This window comes from Struthio camelus, chromosome 6 (assembly GCF_040807025.1).
Source record: "Struthio camelus isolate bStrCam1 chromosome 6, bStrCam1.hap1, whole genome shotgun sequence".
In the NCBI taxonomy this organism is placed as follows: Eukaryota; Metazoa; Chordata; class Aves; order Struthioniformes; family Struthionidae; genus Struthio; species Struthio camelus.
Window position 1 is genome coordinate 1,109,956 of NC_090947.1, and position 12,275 is coordinate 1,122,230.

General features: G+C 60.3%; 2 protein-coding genes and 13 non-coding genes across 16 annotated transcripts in view; 7 read left to right on the forward strand and 8 right to left on the reverse strand.

Moving 5' to 3' along the window:
* MCM3AP (minichromosome maintenance complex component 3 associated protein) overlaps positions 1–2,616 on the forward strand; it is a 31,967-nt gene extending 29,351 nt beyond the window's left edge. For both annotated transcript variants that reach the window (XM_068947698.1, XM_068947697.1), the window contains exons 27-28: positions 113–263; positions 751–2,616. In XM_068947698.1, coding sequence (XP_068803799.1) covers positions 113–263; positions 751–909 — 310 coding nt within the window. In that variant the 3' untranslated portion in view covers positions 910–2,616. The remainder of the gene's footprint in view (positions 1–112; positions 264–750) is intronic.
* A 1,280-nt stretch (positions 2,617–3,896) lies between these two features.
* TRNAS-GCU (transfer RNA serine (anticodon GCU)) lies at positions 3,897–3,978 on the reverse strand. The gene has a single exon. It is a non-coding gene; the product is annotated as a tRNA-Ser (tRNA).
* Positions 3,979–4,237: 259 nt separating this feature from the next.
* On the forward strand, positions 4,238–4,310 carry TRNAM-CAU (transfer RNA methionine (anticodon CAU)). Its single transcript has one exon. It is a non-coding gene; the product is annotated as a tRNA-Met (tRNA).
* A 277-nt stretch (positions 4,311–4,587) lies between these two features.
* Positions 4,588–4,660, reverse strand: TRNAM-CAU (transfer RNA methionine (anticodon CAU)). The gene has a single exon. It is a non-coding gene; the product is annotated as a tRNA-Met (tRNA).
* Positions 4,661–4,877: 217 nt separating this feature from the next.
* TRNAM-CAU (transfer RNA methionine (anticodon CAU)) lies at positions 4,878–4,950 on the reverse strand. Its single transcript has one exon. It is a non-coding gene; the product is annotated as a tRNA-Met (tRNA).
* Positions 4,951–5,227: 277 nt separating this feature from the next.
* Positions 5,228–5,309, forward strand: TRNAS-GCU (transfer RNA serine (anticodon GCU)). Its single transcript has one exon. It is a non-coding gene; the product is annotated as a tRNA-Ser (tRNA).
* A 215-nt stretch (positions 5,310–5,524) lies between these two features.
* On the forward strand, positions 5,525–5,598 carry TRNAT-AGU (transfer RNA threonine (anticodon AGU)). Its single transcript has one exon. It is a non-coding gene; the product is annotated as a tRNA-Thr (tRNA).
* A 404-nt stretch (positions 5,599–6,002) lies between these two features.
* LOC138067696 (vitelline membrane outer layer protein 1 homolog) lies at positions 6,003–7,271 on the reverse strand. The gene is made up of 3 exons (XM_068949570.1): positions 6,970–7,271; positions 6,735–6,850; positions 6,003–6,579 (listed from the first exon to the last, which is right to left on the reverse strand). The coding sequence occupies exons 1-3, from the start codon at positions 7,147–7,149 to the stop codon at positions 6,273–6,275; spliced, it is 603 nt and encodes a 200-aa protein (XP_068805671.1). The 5' UTR covers positions 7,150–7,271; the 3' UTR covers positions 6,003–6,272.
* A 1,350-nt stretch (positions 7,272–8,621) lies between these two features.
* Positions 8,622–8,695, reverse strand: TRNAT-AGU (transfer RNA threonine (anticodon AGU)). The gene has a single exon. It is a non-coding gene; the product is annotated as a tRNA-Thr (tRNA).
* Positions 8,696–9,023: 328 nt separating this feature from the next.
* On the reverse strand, positions 9,024–9,095 carry TRNAP-AGG (transfer RNA proline (anticodon AGG)). Its single transcript has one exon. It is a non-coding gene; the product is annotated as a tRNA-Pro (tRNA).
* Positions 9,096–9,455: 360 nt separating this feature from the next.
* Positions 9,456–9,538, forward strand: TRNAS-CGA (transfer RNA serine (anticodon CGA)). Its single transcript has one exon. It is a non-coding gene; the product is annotated as a tRNA-Ser (tRNA).
* Positions 9,539–10,109: 571 nt separating this feature from the next.
* Positions 10,110–10,181, forward strand: TRNAP-CGG (transfer RNA proline (anticodon CGG)). The gene has a single exon. It is a non-coding gene; the product is annotated as a tRNA-Pro (tRNA).
* A 284-nt stretch (positions 10,182–10,465) lies between these two features.
* TRNAA-UGC (transfer RNA alanine (anticodon UGC)) lies at positions 10,466–10,537 on the forward strand. The gene has a single exon. It is a non-coding gene; the product is annotated as a tRNA-Ala (tRNA).
* A 393-nt stretch (positions 10,538–10,930) lies between these two features.
* TRNAP-UGG (transfer RNA proline (anticodon UGG)) lies at positions 10,931–11,002 on the reverse strand. The gene has a single exon. It is a non-coding gene; the product is annotated as a tRNA-Pro (tRNA).
* A 771-nt stretch (positions 11,003–11,773) lies between these two features.
* TRNAA-UGC (transfer RNA alanine (anticodon UGC)) lies at positions 11,774–11,845 on the reverse strand. Its single transcript has one exon. It is a non-coding gene; the product is annotated as a tRNA-Ala (tRNA).
* Positions 11,846–12,275: the final 430 nt, after the last annotated feature.

Consider the following 12,275-nt stretch of genomic DNA (forward strand, 5'->3'; position numbering starts at 1 on the left):
ATCATATCCTTCTTGCAGACGCCTCTGAGGCCCCAACTCCCGCTTAACCTGCCTGTAAGGAGAACAAAGCTGGGTTGCCATTTGAGTGGCAATTTGGGTCTCTTTCCTCCAGGTTTGAAGAACAGTTGCATCAATTTCTAGCTGAGGACATGGAGCCCCTTGGTGACTTCATGGGTCCCCCTCTTTACCTTCCCCAGTCCCTGGTCTCCACCCCACCTGTCACATATCCATTGATGAAGAGTCCCATGTCATCTGCTCAAGAGGTAAGAAGGGAGTGCTACTGAGAACTTGTCTGCACAACACCCTTCAGAGCTAAGGCTGTTAAACCTGCTGCCCTTACAGAACTCTTAGTGGGAATAAACATGGGTAAGCAGTGTCGGATAGCCTTTGGAAATTCAGAATTGAAAAGTTTTGCTCTGATAATAACTTCCTTTCAGGGAGGGGAGTGCTTCCTGCAGATCTGAAATTCACGTTTCTAACAGGACTGCTGAGAACGGTCCTAAATGCGTTGATTGCGGTGTTGCACTCTAACTTAAAGGATCACCTTTGAGGGTCGGCTTCCCTCAGTCAAAGGAAGGCTGGGCCGAGGGCAGAATATGCTATTTTTGCCATACCTCCTTTGCGGGAGGGCAAGAAAGACCCCTGCGCTTATTCTCAAAAGCGAGAGAATAGTCTTTGAGCTGAGCTGTCTCTTGTTGGTATTGGATAATGCTTCTTTGTCAGTCTAATCTCTCTTTTCCTTCTGGCCAGGCTAAGAGTCAAGTGGGATGTGAGCTTCTGGTGGAGGAGCTAAGCCCAGCGCTGTCGGACAGACTGAAACACTTGCAAAGGCTACTCAGCGCTAACAAGGAGGGCGAAGTTGCCTCTGAACTCCATCTCTCTGCTCTGGTGGACATGGTGGATATTTGAGCAGGGCTGAGATACATGTGCAGACCAAGAGACTTCATAAAGAAATTCATGGTCAGGTGATTCAACTGCCAAAGCACTGGGGCTTCTTCAAGAAGAGAAGGGAAAGAAAAAGAAAAAGAAAAAAATAAAAGCTTCTGTCCTCTCAGAAGAACACACGCAGAGCAAACATGGGTCCTGGGCGGCTGTTGTGTGGCTGCCTTGCACAGAGAGGGCGCGTCTTGACTTAGTGTGTCCCTTCAGCTCAAAGCTGAGGTTTGGCTGGTCTAGGAGTCCTTCCTTTTAAGCTGTCCTATTTTACAGGCACGGAGAGGAGTCGAATCCTGTTTTTTGGAAAGCCCATAATTGACCCTGTGCGGTGATCATCTTTTTACCAACTCTCATCGGTTGATGGCTAGCTGTGAGAGAGGCAATGAACTGGTTGCCCGATCAAATGTCTACCTTTTGTTCTAGCTCACAGTTCTGAGCACAGTATATGCAGAGTCAAGGGCTCCAGTGTACTCCTTGCATCTCATTTTTGTTTCTCTCCCTCCGCAACACTTGTTAAATCCCAAGGCATGCGTGCACAGAGCCAACACTGGGACCAGACTTGAATTTCCGTAGAGATACAGCTAGGAAAACACTGCTAGGAGGAGCAAGTGGAGAATAATTCTGTGGGAAGCCTGTTGCTTAAACATAGCTTCACCAGAAGAAAACGGTGAGGTAGTGAGGGCCCCTGGGAATACAGCAGTCTGTCTCCATGGACAGTCCCAGGGACGTTGTCCCAACTCTGTGCATGCCTGATGCAGAAGTTACCTTCCTGCAGCACCTTGGTCTTCAGTTGCTGTTTTGCTCTTCAGGAATGTTGATTCTGTCATTCTCAAGTAATTAAAATACTTTGCTGTATTTATTTTATACTTAATAGTGGTCCATGCAAAACCAAAGACTTTTGTTCTGCTTGGCCCACGTTTTATTATGTTGAATGCTTATGGGATTAAAAACAAATCAGTTGCTTATTCTGCAAAGTAATTCCCATGCTGAAAAGCAGGATGTTTTCTTCAGTCTTCAACAAAACGGATAGGGAGGAATGATGGAGGACTGACTTTTTTAAAACCAACCAACGAACCAACCAGACTCTCTACATTCTTCAGCTTTTAAGGAGCTGCAGCTTTGAAAATTGAAGACCTTTAATATCAATTCCCAGGAGATAGTGTGAACATGTATTTCATGTCTGCAATACTAGAGTAGAAGTGTGTGGGTTTTTTTGTCTTTTTTGTTTTTTTTTTCCAAACAAAATCGTCATCATTGGATCTTTCTCCAGCAGAAAATTTGGCCTGATAAAATACAAAGTATTGCAACTTTGGCAGTGAACACTGATCTTGCCTGCCAGTGAGAGATCAATTGTCTGACCTTGTAACATTTTATTTATAACTTTCAGTAGTCCAAAATTTCATGTCAATCCCTTTCCAAAAAAAAGTGGTTTCATATTTTTATAATAGTATTTGTGTTAATTCTCTTAAAAATAGATAGGTTGAAATAAGAAGCTTGAACTGGAGAAATCATGGTTTGAGGCTATTCGTACTTGTAAAGTTTTGAGATGTTGTCTCGAGTTATGTTAAGTTCTGTCTGGTTTAGTAACAAGTGAAACTGCTGTGCTTTGCGTAAGTGCTGCTGTTGACTGTCTCTTTACCCAGAATTCCACTGTAAAATTAAATGAGTCTGAAAATGTTTTGGGATGTGTTTCACACCATCTGCGTTGTCTGCTGTAAGCATCTCTTCTGCATCTAATACACTTCTAGTGGCTTGACTTGAGCTGTCACCTTGTTGCTATATAATAGCTCTGTGTATGGGCAGGCTCTCAACCAAACTCTCGGGAGCTTAAAATGTGCTTTTTTGGGGTGGAAGGGGGTCTTGGTCCCTTGGCTGTCTGGCAGCCCCCACATTGCTGCCACGGGGAGTAGTTGGCCAGGAGCATGCTGTCCATTCGCGTCAGCAGCGCACCTTTGGAGACAGTGGATCTTTTGGCCAAAGATAGGTCTTTCGCATTCAAAAACCTAACTGTTTTCCTAGTGCTTGATTCCGGGCCCTCGCTTTTGACTCTGATGGAATAAACCTCCCAGTCTTACTGCCATAGGTTTGCTGATCCCTGTAGCCAGTTAGCCTTTACCCTTGTGTCTGAAGGAGCATCGGCATTAACTGCACGTTTCTGGGTCTTCTCTGAAACCCATGGAAAGCTGCCCTGCAGCCAGCTCCTGCCCAGAGCCGGCAGGCAGCCAGGGTGTGGGATAAGGTGGGTGCTGCTCCCCCTGTCCAGCTTGGTACCCACACGCATTACATTTTTTGGAGTCAGTAGGAAAGTGGGGGCAGATGGGCTCCTCCCAGGGCAGCGGCGTGCTCTTGCACTGCTCAGCGTGTCTCAGGCTTTCCCTCCGAGACCCTCCTAGCAACAAAATACTGAGCAGAGGAACAGGCTGGTGTTTATTGCCAGTTCCTTGAGCTGGCTGGGGTGCACCAGGGCCATGCACTGGCAGGTGGCTTTCCTACTGCTGCTTCCTGCAAGGCCGTGCTGTTTGGTCCCAGCTCTGGGTGCACTAAGGCATTCATACCCGGGGATGCTGCTGTGCCCGCTGCTGCTGGCACGTGTCGGCCTGGTGCTGTTATGTACAAGACGGCTTCTGCTCTCCTCTGAGCTCCTTACCTCTGCTAAAGAGAGGAGGGCCTGGAGGGATGTTAGAGATTATGTTATAGTAAAATAAGGCTTTAAGCAATCGCCCCCCCACGACCCTCAGGCTACCCTGGGAGCTCTGCAACCGTCCCTCGGGCCGTGCCGTCTTGCAGGAGCCGTCCCGTTTGCCCTGCTGTTCAAATCGCCGCAAACTCTCCAGCATGGCACCAGCAAAGACGTTCCCGGCTCCCTGAGTGCAAGGGGAGCGCGGCACGGCGCGGGGGGTCCCGGCAGCGGGGAGCGGCGGGGTAACAGCCCGCACCCGGGCCGAAAAAAGGACCAACTGCGACGAGGGTGGGATTCGAACCCACGCGTGCAGAGCACAATGGATTAGCAGTCCATCGCCTTAACCACTCGGCCACCTCGTCCCCGCTCCCTCCCCGCGCCCCGACCCTTCCCGCACCCACCACCCGCCCCGCCGCGGCCGCCCCTCAAGGCGCCTCGGCCGCCCCGCCCCCGCCCGCTCCCCGCTCCGCCGCCCGCCTCGCCGCCCCGGGCCTGCCCGCCCCGCCCGCCCTGGACACGGCCCCCGGCCCGGTCCCGACATGGCCCCCGGCCCGGCCCCGACATGGCGGCGGGCGGGCGGCACGGCGGCTGGGGGCGGCCCCGCCGCCCTGCTGCCCCGCGGCCCTCTTAGCGCAGCCGGCAGCGCGTCAGTCTCATAATCTGAAGGTCCTGAGTTCGAGCCTCAGAGAGGGCACGCCTCTTTTTTTTTTTTAACGTTGCCGCCCGCCCCTGTCCCCCCCGCCCGCTGGGGCCCGGGGGGGGGCTCTGCGGCGGCCCTGATGCAGCCCTTGGTGGCCGCGGGTCCCTTGCCCGCGCTCTGCCCGTGTCCCCGGCGGCTCTGGGCAGACATGCGCGGGGGGAGCGGGGGGGGCGCCCTGCCCGAGCCCCAAAACAATCCGCCCGCCCCGCTGCCACCCCGCAGTGCTCAGCGACGTGTCACGGGGGGGGGGGCGGGGGAGGTGTAAAAGAGGTGCCCTCTCTGAGGCTCGAACTCAGGACCTTCAGATTATGAGACTGACGCGCTGCCGGCTGCGCTAAGAGGGCGGCGCTGGAGGCGTCCTCCCCCCCCCGCCCACTGCTGCGGGCGGGCGGCGGCCACCGTGGCTTAGTGGGTGCGTGAGGGCGCCCAGGGGCAGGGCCGGCGCCGTGCCCCGCCATGCGGGACGGGCAGGGGAGCGCTCCCCCGAGAAGGCGGCGGGCCCCGGGGCGTGACGGGGGAGGGGGAGGTAAAAATAAAAGGAGCAAAAAAAAAAAAGAGGCGTGCCCTCTCTGAGGCTCGAACTCAGGACCTTCAGATTATGAGACTGACGCGCTGCCGGCTGCGCTAAGAGGGCCGCGGGGCAGCAGGGCGGCGGGGCCGCCCCCAGCCGCCGTGCCGCCCGCCCGCCCCCAGCCGCCATGTCGGGGCCGGGCCGGGGGCCGTGTCGGGGCCGGGCCGGGGGCCGTGTCCAGGGCGGGCGGGGCGGGCAGGCCCGGGGCGGCGAGGCGGGCGGCGGAGCGGGGAGCGGGGAGCGGCGGGGGCGGGGCGGGGCGGCCGAGGCGCCTTGAGGGGCGGCCGCGGCGGGGCGGGTGGTGGGTGCGGGAAGGGTCGGGGCGTGGGGAGGGAGCGGGGACGAGGTGGCCGAGTGGTTAAGGCGATGGACTGCTAATCCATTGTGCTCTGCACGCGTGGGTTCGAATCCCACCCTCGTCGCAATTGGTTTTTTTTTTTTTTTTTTTTGCTGCCGCCTCAGCCAAACCGGTGCTGGGTACCTGCCTCCCACCCCCTGGTCCTGTTGTCCCCAGCCTGCGGCTCTCTGTCACTTTCCCCACCCTCCCCTGCAGCTTCGGGGGGGACAGGTTGGACCAGGCTGGGTGCTGCCGGACCACCCCGGGGTGCAGTGGGCACCAGGGGCACCAGGGCAGCAGGGCGCCATGGCTTAGCTGGTTAAAGCGCCTGTCTAGTAAACAGGAGATCCTGGGTTCAACTCCCAGTGGTGCCTGTGCTGGGGGGACTGTTTTGCCCCCCTCTCACCTCCAAACCCCCGGCCCCGGGGGGGCCACCACCGGCGGCCTCTGTCCTCCTGAAGCCCTGCCTGGACAGGGCCACCGCAGCGCCGGGAGCGGGGGCAGCGTGCGGCTCCCCCAGCGACGCAGCCCCCTCTCGGCGCCGGGGAAGGAAAGTCTCCTTACGCCCCACCAGGGGCTGCCCTGCCTGCGGCCTCGCGGCCTCCCGGCCTCCTGCCCTTTTGAGGAGGGTCCGGCTGCATCTTCTCCCTCACCCCCTTTCGGTGGGGGAAGACGCAACCGGCCTCTCGTGGTCCCAACTCCCACGCCCCCGGGAGTGACGTGTTCCTGCCTCTCAACCCCACTACCGAGCTTGTCCCGCTGTCAGTGACCAGACGTGTCCCAGCACCGTCTCGGTGTATTTTATTTTCCACTGCAAGCTCATTTCGGTGGGAAGGAGGGCAGCCCCGGGGGCACCGGGAACTCTGCAAGCCTAGGTGGGATGAAGGAGCCCATGGGGATAAGGGAGAGGTGCTTATCCGTGGGTATATCGGGGCTAAGGGATCTCCCAAGGTGTAGCGGGGTCCCGGAGGGAGGTCCTGGGTGAAGGCTCTGGTGCGGAGCCGGGTCTCCCTTGGGATCAGACGCCCTGGAGCAGGTTTCCAGGTGTTCACCCCCGGCAGCAGAAGAGACGCAGGTCATTCAGGGCTGTGTCGTCCCTCTTCAGCCCCCGCGGAGACTCCTGCCGTGTCTGGATGCCACACACGGCCCTGGGGCACGGGGGGCTCCAGCTGCCCCACTCACCCCACTCAGGCCCAGGCCCCTCCAGGACCTGCCCGTCGGAGCAGGCAAAACGGGCGTTCGTGGCAGCCACTTGGTCGCTCAGGAGCCTGTGCTGGGGGGCCTGGACCTGCAGGGCAAACCCCACCAGGTGCCCTTGGTGGGGGCACCAGCGGGGCTCAGACCAGCGGCCCCATCTAGACAGAGGGGCAAGAGGGCTGGGTCAGCGCCGAGGGCAGGAGGAACGGGCGCGAGCCCTCCGGTGCCCCGGGGGAGCCACAGAGGAGGTGTTTTACCAGGCACGGAGAGGGCGCAGGGACGCTGGCGCTCTGGTGGCGCGTTGGGGGCTCACCTGCCGCTCTGCGACTCCACCGCGGAGCCGCCGTCACGAGCCCCCCGCGGGGAGCAGTGCAGCCGTATCCCGTTGAGCGCCGTGTCGTCCTTGGTCACCCCCTGGGGTGGCTCCACCTGGGAGGGGATGGAGGCGGGGGTCAGCCCCTGGGGCGGGGGGAGGCGGAGGCCGCGATGGGGTCCCGAGGCACAGGGCTCTCCAAAGCCAGCCTCGTTCTCCCCTGCTGAGGCTCTACCTTGAAGCTGATGCCTGTGGCATAGGACCCGTCGGGGCACATCTCCGGCCAGGCCCAGTCACCCCAGGGTCCCCCGTTGGGCACTGCGACGATGGAGGCAGCGCTTGGGCCCCGCTCCTGCCTCCCCCCTGCAGCGCTGGCAAGCCCCGCAAACAGCAGCAGGACCTGTGCCCCCGGCATCGCTGCCTCGCCCAGCGCCGGCCCAGGGTGCTCTTATACCAGCCCGTGGGAGGTATCAGTTCTCCAGGGCGGCAGAGCTGGCACAAGGGACATGGCAGGATCTCTTGTTACCTTCTCAGGGTGGCTGGGCCTGTTGGGCAGCTGGGATTAGCTGGAAGAGAGGGCTAATCCCCTCATCAGGGTGGTGGTGGGGTCAGGAGCTGAACCGTGAGCTCTTTGTTTGGGTCCCCCTCCAGGCCAGGCTGCACAAAGCCACAGGACACCTCTGGAGCCAGCAACAGCGCAAAGGGCTGGCTCAGGGCGATGTTGGGCCGAGGCACCTTTGGGCTCCCACCACCCACGTGCGATGTGGGATTTGCACCCTGCCTTTCACCTTTTCCTATACCTCCCTGAGAGCCTGCACCCTTTCCAGGAGATGGCTGAGCAGGGCTGGGATCGCTGAAGCTGAAATGAAAAAGCCACACGTTTGGGATCCAAGGTGCATCGCTGACAGAGATCACGTCCTATTTTTTCCTGTACTCGTTCCCCAAGAGCACCTACCTCATCACGATTTCACGCTTCCTTCATCTCCATCTGCTTTTTGGCCCCACCTTCCTCTTTCTGAGGGCTATCACCTTCCTCCTTAATAGCCACTTTCTGTGGTAATCGCTCTTTTAAATACTTCTGATGGGGATTTCCTTTACCAGGGGTACTGAACAAGAGGCTTTAAGCCATCTCCTGGCTGCCCTTTTAGATTCTTCTTTAATTCCTTTCACCTGGCCTCCTCAGTTTCTCTGTGCCTTCCCCCTCTTCAAAGGCAAACGGTGGTGGTGGGGGGAATAGTGATGTCTACCCTCTGGAAGGATGCCACATTGCACCATGCTGCAGTTGCCCTCACAGACTAGGTATTTGCTAGGAGCTCCTCCCCAGGAGGGTCCTGGGTGCTGTTGGGTGATGAGCGGTTTCACCTCCCGGGCCCTCTCTGATGAGGGGCTCCAAGACAAGTCACCCAGAGGGAAGGGAGGAACCAGGGGCAAGAAGGGAGGAGGAGACGAATGGAAAAGAGGTGCTTGTGTTCCCCTCTCCTCACCGGACGGACAGGGATGGTGCAGACTAGCATCAACCACTTGTTTCCTAAGCAGAGACATACAGTGACACAGAGAACCAGGACCACGAGAGGCCGGTTGCGTCTTCCCCCACCGAAAGGGGGTGAGGGAGAAGATGCAGCCGGACCCTCCTCAAAAGGGCAGGAGGCTGGGAGGCCGCAGGCAGGAGCTGCAGGCAGGGCAGCCCCTGGTGGGGCGTAAGGAGGCTTTCCTTCCCCGGCGCCGAGAGGGGGCTGCGTCGCTGGGGGAGCCGCACGCTGCCCCCGCTCCCGGCGCTGCGGTGGCCCTGTCCAGGCAGGGCTTCAGGAGGACAGAGGCCGCCGGTGGTGGCCCCCCCGGGGCCGGGAGTTTGGAGGTGAGAGGGGGGCAAAACAGTCCCCCCAGCGCAGGCACCACTGGGAGTTGAACCCAGGATCTCCTGTTTACTAGACAGGCGCTTTAACCAGCTAAGCCATGGCGCCCTACTGCCCTGGTGCCCCTGGTGCCCACTGCACCCCGGAGTGGTCCGGCAGCACCCAGCCTGGCCTCAGGAAGGGGCCCGCTGTGCCCTGGGTCATGGTGGGGTTGCCCACACCCAGGGCCCCTTGCAGCCCCCAGCCTGCCGCTCGGGCTGGGACCCCTGGGGTGGGAAACAGCCCTGCTTGCCCCACCAAGCCCAAAGCCCTGAGGACCACCGCGCACCGCTGGGGGGGAACACAGTGGGAACAAAAAACGATGGCCGGGCCCCAAACGAGCTCTACCCCAGCCAGGCACAACCAGCAGCGGCTGATGCCCAAAAAGGGGGGGGGGGGGCTCGTCCGGGAGTTGAACCCGGGACCTCTCGCACCCTAAGCGAGAATCATACCCCTAGACCAACGAGCCAGGGTGCTGCGGGCCCCTCGGTGCTCAGCCCCTGGGCCCCAGTTCATGGCGGTGCTCGGGGAGGGGGAGGCAGGTGCTCCCACGGAGCAGGGGGATGGTTTTTGCACAAAGGTCCTGCTGCCGGCCCCGGGGGACCAGACTGCAGCCGAGCCCTGTGCGGGGAGGGGGGGACAGGGACGGCCTCCCCCCCCCCCCCCCAGGAGACTTTCCCACTTCCTAGGAAAACGGAGCAGTAAGAAGGGGCCGAGTCAGATGCTGCCGGGTCAGGCGGTGGGGCACGGTGAGCCCCCGGGGCCGCGTGGGTGCCCCAGGGCCGGCGGGGGCAGGTTCCCGTGCACCCCCAAGCTGCCTGCGCCTGCGGCTGTGATGGCCGAGGGGTGAAGGCGTTGGACTCGAAATCCAATGGGGGTTTCCCTGCGCAGGTTCGAATCCTGCTCACAGCGTGAGGTTTTACTCGCAGGGTCCAGGGCTGGTGCGGGGATCCCCAGGTGGGGCCTGGGGCCATGGCATGCAGGGCTGCCCAGGGCCGTCTGGGGAAAGCCTGGGCTGGAGGAAGGGAGGTGGGGACCAAGGCAGCCCCAGCCCTGTCCCTTGTCCTCTGGGCAGCAGCTCCTGCCCAGGGAAACCCAGACCCTGCCTGGGACCCAGTCTCGGTGACAGTCTCAAGGCAGAAGGGGGTCCTGGCTCTTCTTGGGGTATGCAAGCCCTTGGGTTTTCCAATTTTTTGAGGACTGGGGAAGTGGCAGCCAAGGCATACAGGATGGGGAGCCAGAGACCATATGTCCTGGGGCCATGTGCAATGAGTCTCCAAGGGGGCACGATGGGGGACAGGGGCCACCCAGGGTTGGTGAGGTCCCTGCACGGCTGGGAAGATGCAAGACCCACAGGTGCAGGGCACAGGGAGCAGGTTTATCTGCAAATGCTCTGAAATGAACTCAGCACTACTGGGGCCATGCCAGCCTGGAGATGCAGTGGGCAGGACCTGATCTGGGGACAGAGCAGCTGCAGCATCCCGGCTCGTTGGTCTAGGGGTATGATTCTCGCTTCGGGTGCGAGAGGTCCCGGGTTCAACTCCCGGACGAGCCCTTCTTTTGCCTGGCTGACGCAGAGCTCGTCTGGGTCCCATCCCCTGACTTTCACCCCCCACTGCTTCTCCCTCCAGGGTTGCCCTATAATTACTGGGGCTGCTCACCATCCCCAAGGGTCCCAGCTCCTCTGTGCCTGCTGGGACCCTGGCTGGCAGGTGAGGGGCTGCCAAGCCCTGTCTACAGCCATGGACCAAAACCCCCTGGCATCAATGGGTGCTGGGGCAGCAGGGCTGCGAGAGGTGGGCAGCAGTGCCCAGTGGGCACAGGCAGCCCCCCGGCACGGGGGATGTAGCTCAGTGGGAGAGCGCTTGCTTTGCATGTAAGAGGCCCTGGGTTCAAGCCCCAGCATCTCCAGGTGTCTTTTCCTCCCCAAAGCTGTCCCCAAGGCAGCAGCTGCAGTGGTGGGACAGTCCTCCCCACTGAGGTCCTCCCAGGAAAGCCTTGGGGACCGTCTGTGCTGGCTGGGCTTAAGGTTTCTTCCCAGGCATGCCTAGGCTCTGGGAAACCACTGTTTTGTTTGCCCTCCCCACAGGAGCTGCAGACAGGGGAGTGTGTGAGGTGCACATTGTCTCCGTTTCCCACATGGCACATCGCTCCCGGCTCTGGAGGTCCATCCTGGCACGTGCCAACCTGGACAAGCTGCCCATCCTCTCGTGCTGTGTAGGGGTGCTCCAGCCCCCCGCATAGGCTGTTTTGGGGTCCTGCACATGGGCTGGGTATGCATGGGGCTGGTGGTGCCCAAAAGGGGGGCTCGTCCGGGAGTTGAACCCGGGACCTCTCGCACCCAAAGCGAGAATCATACCCCTAGACCAACGAGCCAGGATGGCACAGTTGGCCCCCCCAGCTCACCTCAGGTGAGCCACGGTCCTGTGGCTCCAGGCTGGCAGATGGCCCTGCTGAGTCCCAGCAATGGTGGTATTTGGCGGTTCATCCCTCCAGTAGGAACGTTTGCAGATAAACCTGCAACTGTGGCAGTGGGGGGCTGTGCACTGCGCTCCTGGCCTCAGGGCCTCCCAACTTGGCCCTTCATTGCCGCCCCAGTTTCCTGGGAAGTGGGAAAGCCTCCTGACTGGCCATTGCCCTGCTCTGCTCCCCAACTGTTGAAGGTGGCGCGGCGGAGGGCAGAGCGAGGCAATGTTGGCACCGTGTCCCCTAGCAGGTCGCTCTCCCCTCAACCCATGTCATGGCTGGGGCTGTGGTGCATGGTGCAGGCACTGCAAGGGCACCACAGCTGGAGGTCTCAGCTGGATCACCGGCCCCACAGCAGCTCAGCTTCCTGCCCTGGCAGAGGTACAGGCAGAAAAAACATCCCCTGACCTGCCTGGAATCCATCTTCCCACTCTTGGTGTTCTCAGTCCACACCTGCCCTCCACTGGCCCCGTGGTCAGCAGCTCCTTTGGGAAAAAGGAACAACCAGAAGGATTTTGCAGGAGCCAGGAAGAAACCCAGCCCCAGCAGAGATCCCATTCTCAGGTTTGGGCAGGGAAATCTCCCCCTCAGAGGCCAGTGGAAGAAGAAGGGAGGTTCAGGCTGCAGCCACTTCCACCAGTGCGGTCACCAGGGAAAGGGCATTCATAGAGAAAAAGCATGTGGAGATGCTGGGGCTTGAACCCAGGGCCTCTTACATGCAAAGCAAGCGCTCTCCCACTGAGCTACATCCCCATGCCGGGGGGCTGCCTGTGCCCACTGGGCACCGCCGCCCACCCCACACATCCCTGCCACCGAGACATCTGCCAGGGCTGGTGGACGTAAGGATTTTCCCTCCAGAGGCTGAAGCCAGTTTGCAGGTGCCATCTCCTGTGATGCCAGTGCCTGGACCCTGGCTGCTCCTTGCGCCTGGCACTTGCAGCCCCTGGGCTCTGTCCCACCACCACCTCATCACCCACAGGCCCCTCACAGACCTGCACTGGGGCTGTCCCGTGGGGCTGGGGCATGATGCAGCTGGGCTTGGCAGTTCCCTGCCTGCCAGCCATGCTGGGGACGCAGTGGGGCTGGGATCCCCAGGGATGGGGAGCAGCCCCACTTGCCCTGCTGAGCCCAGTGGCCCAGCAGGCCCACTGCCTTGGGACAATGTGGGGTTAGTGAAGATGAT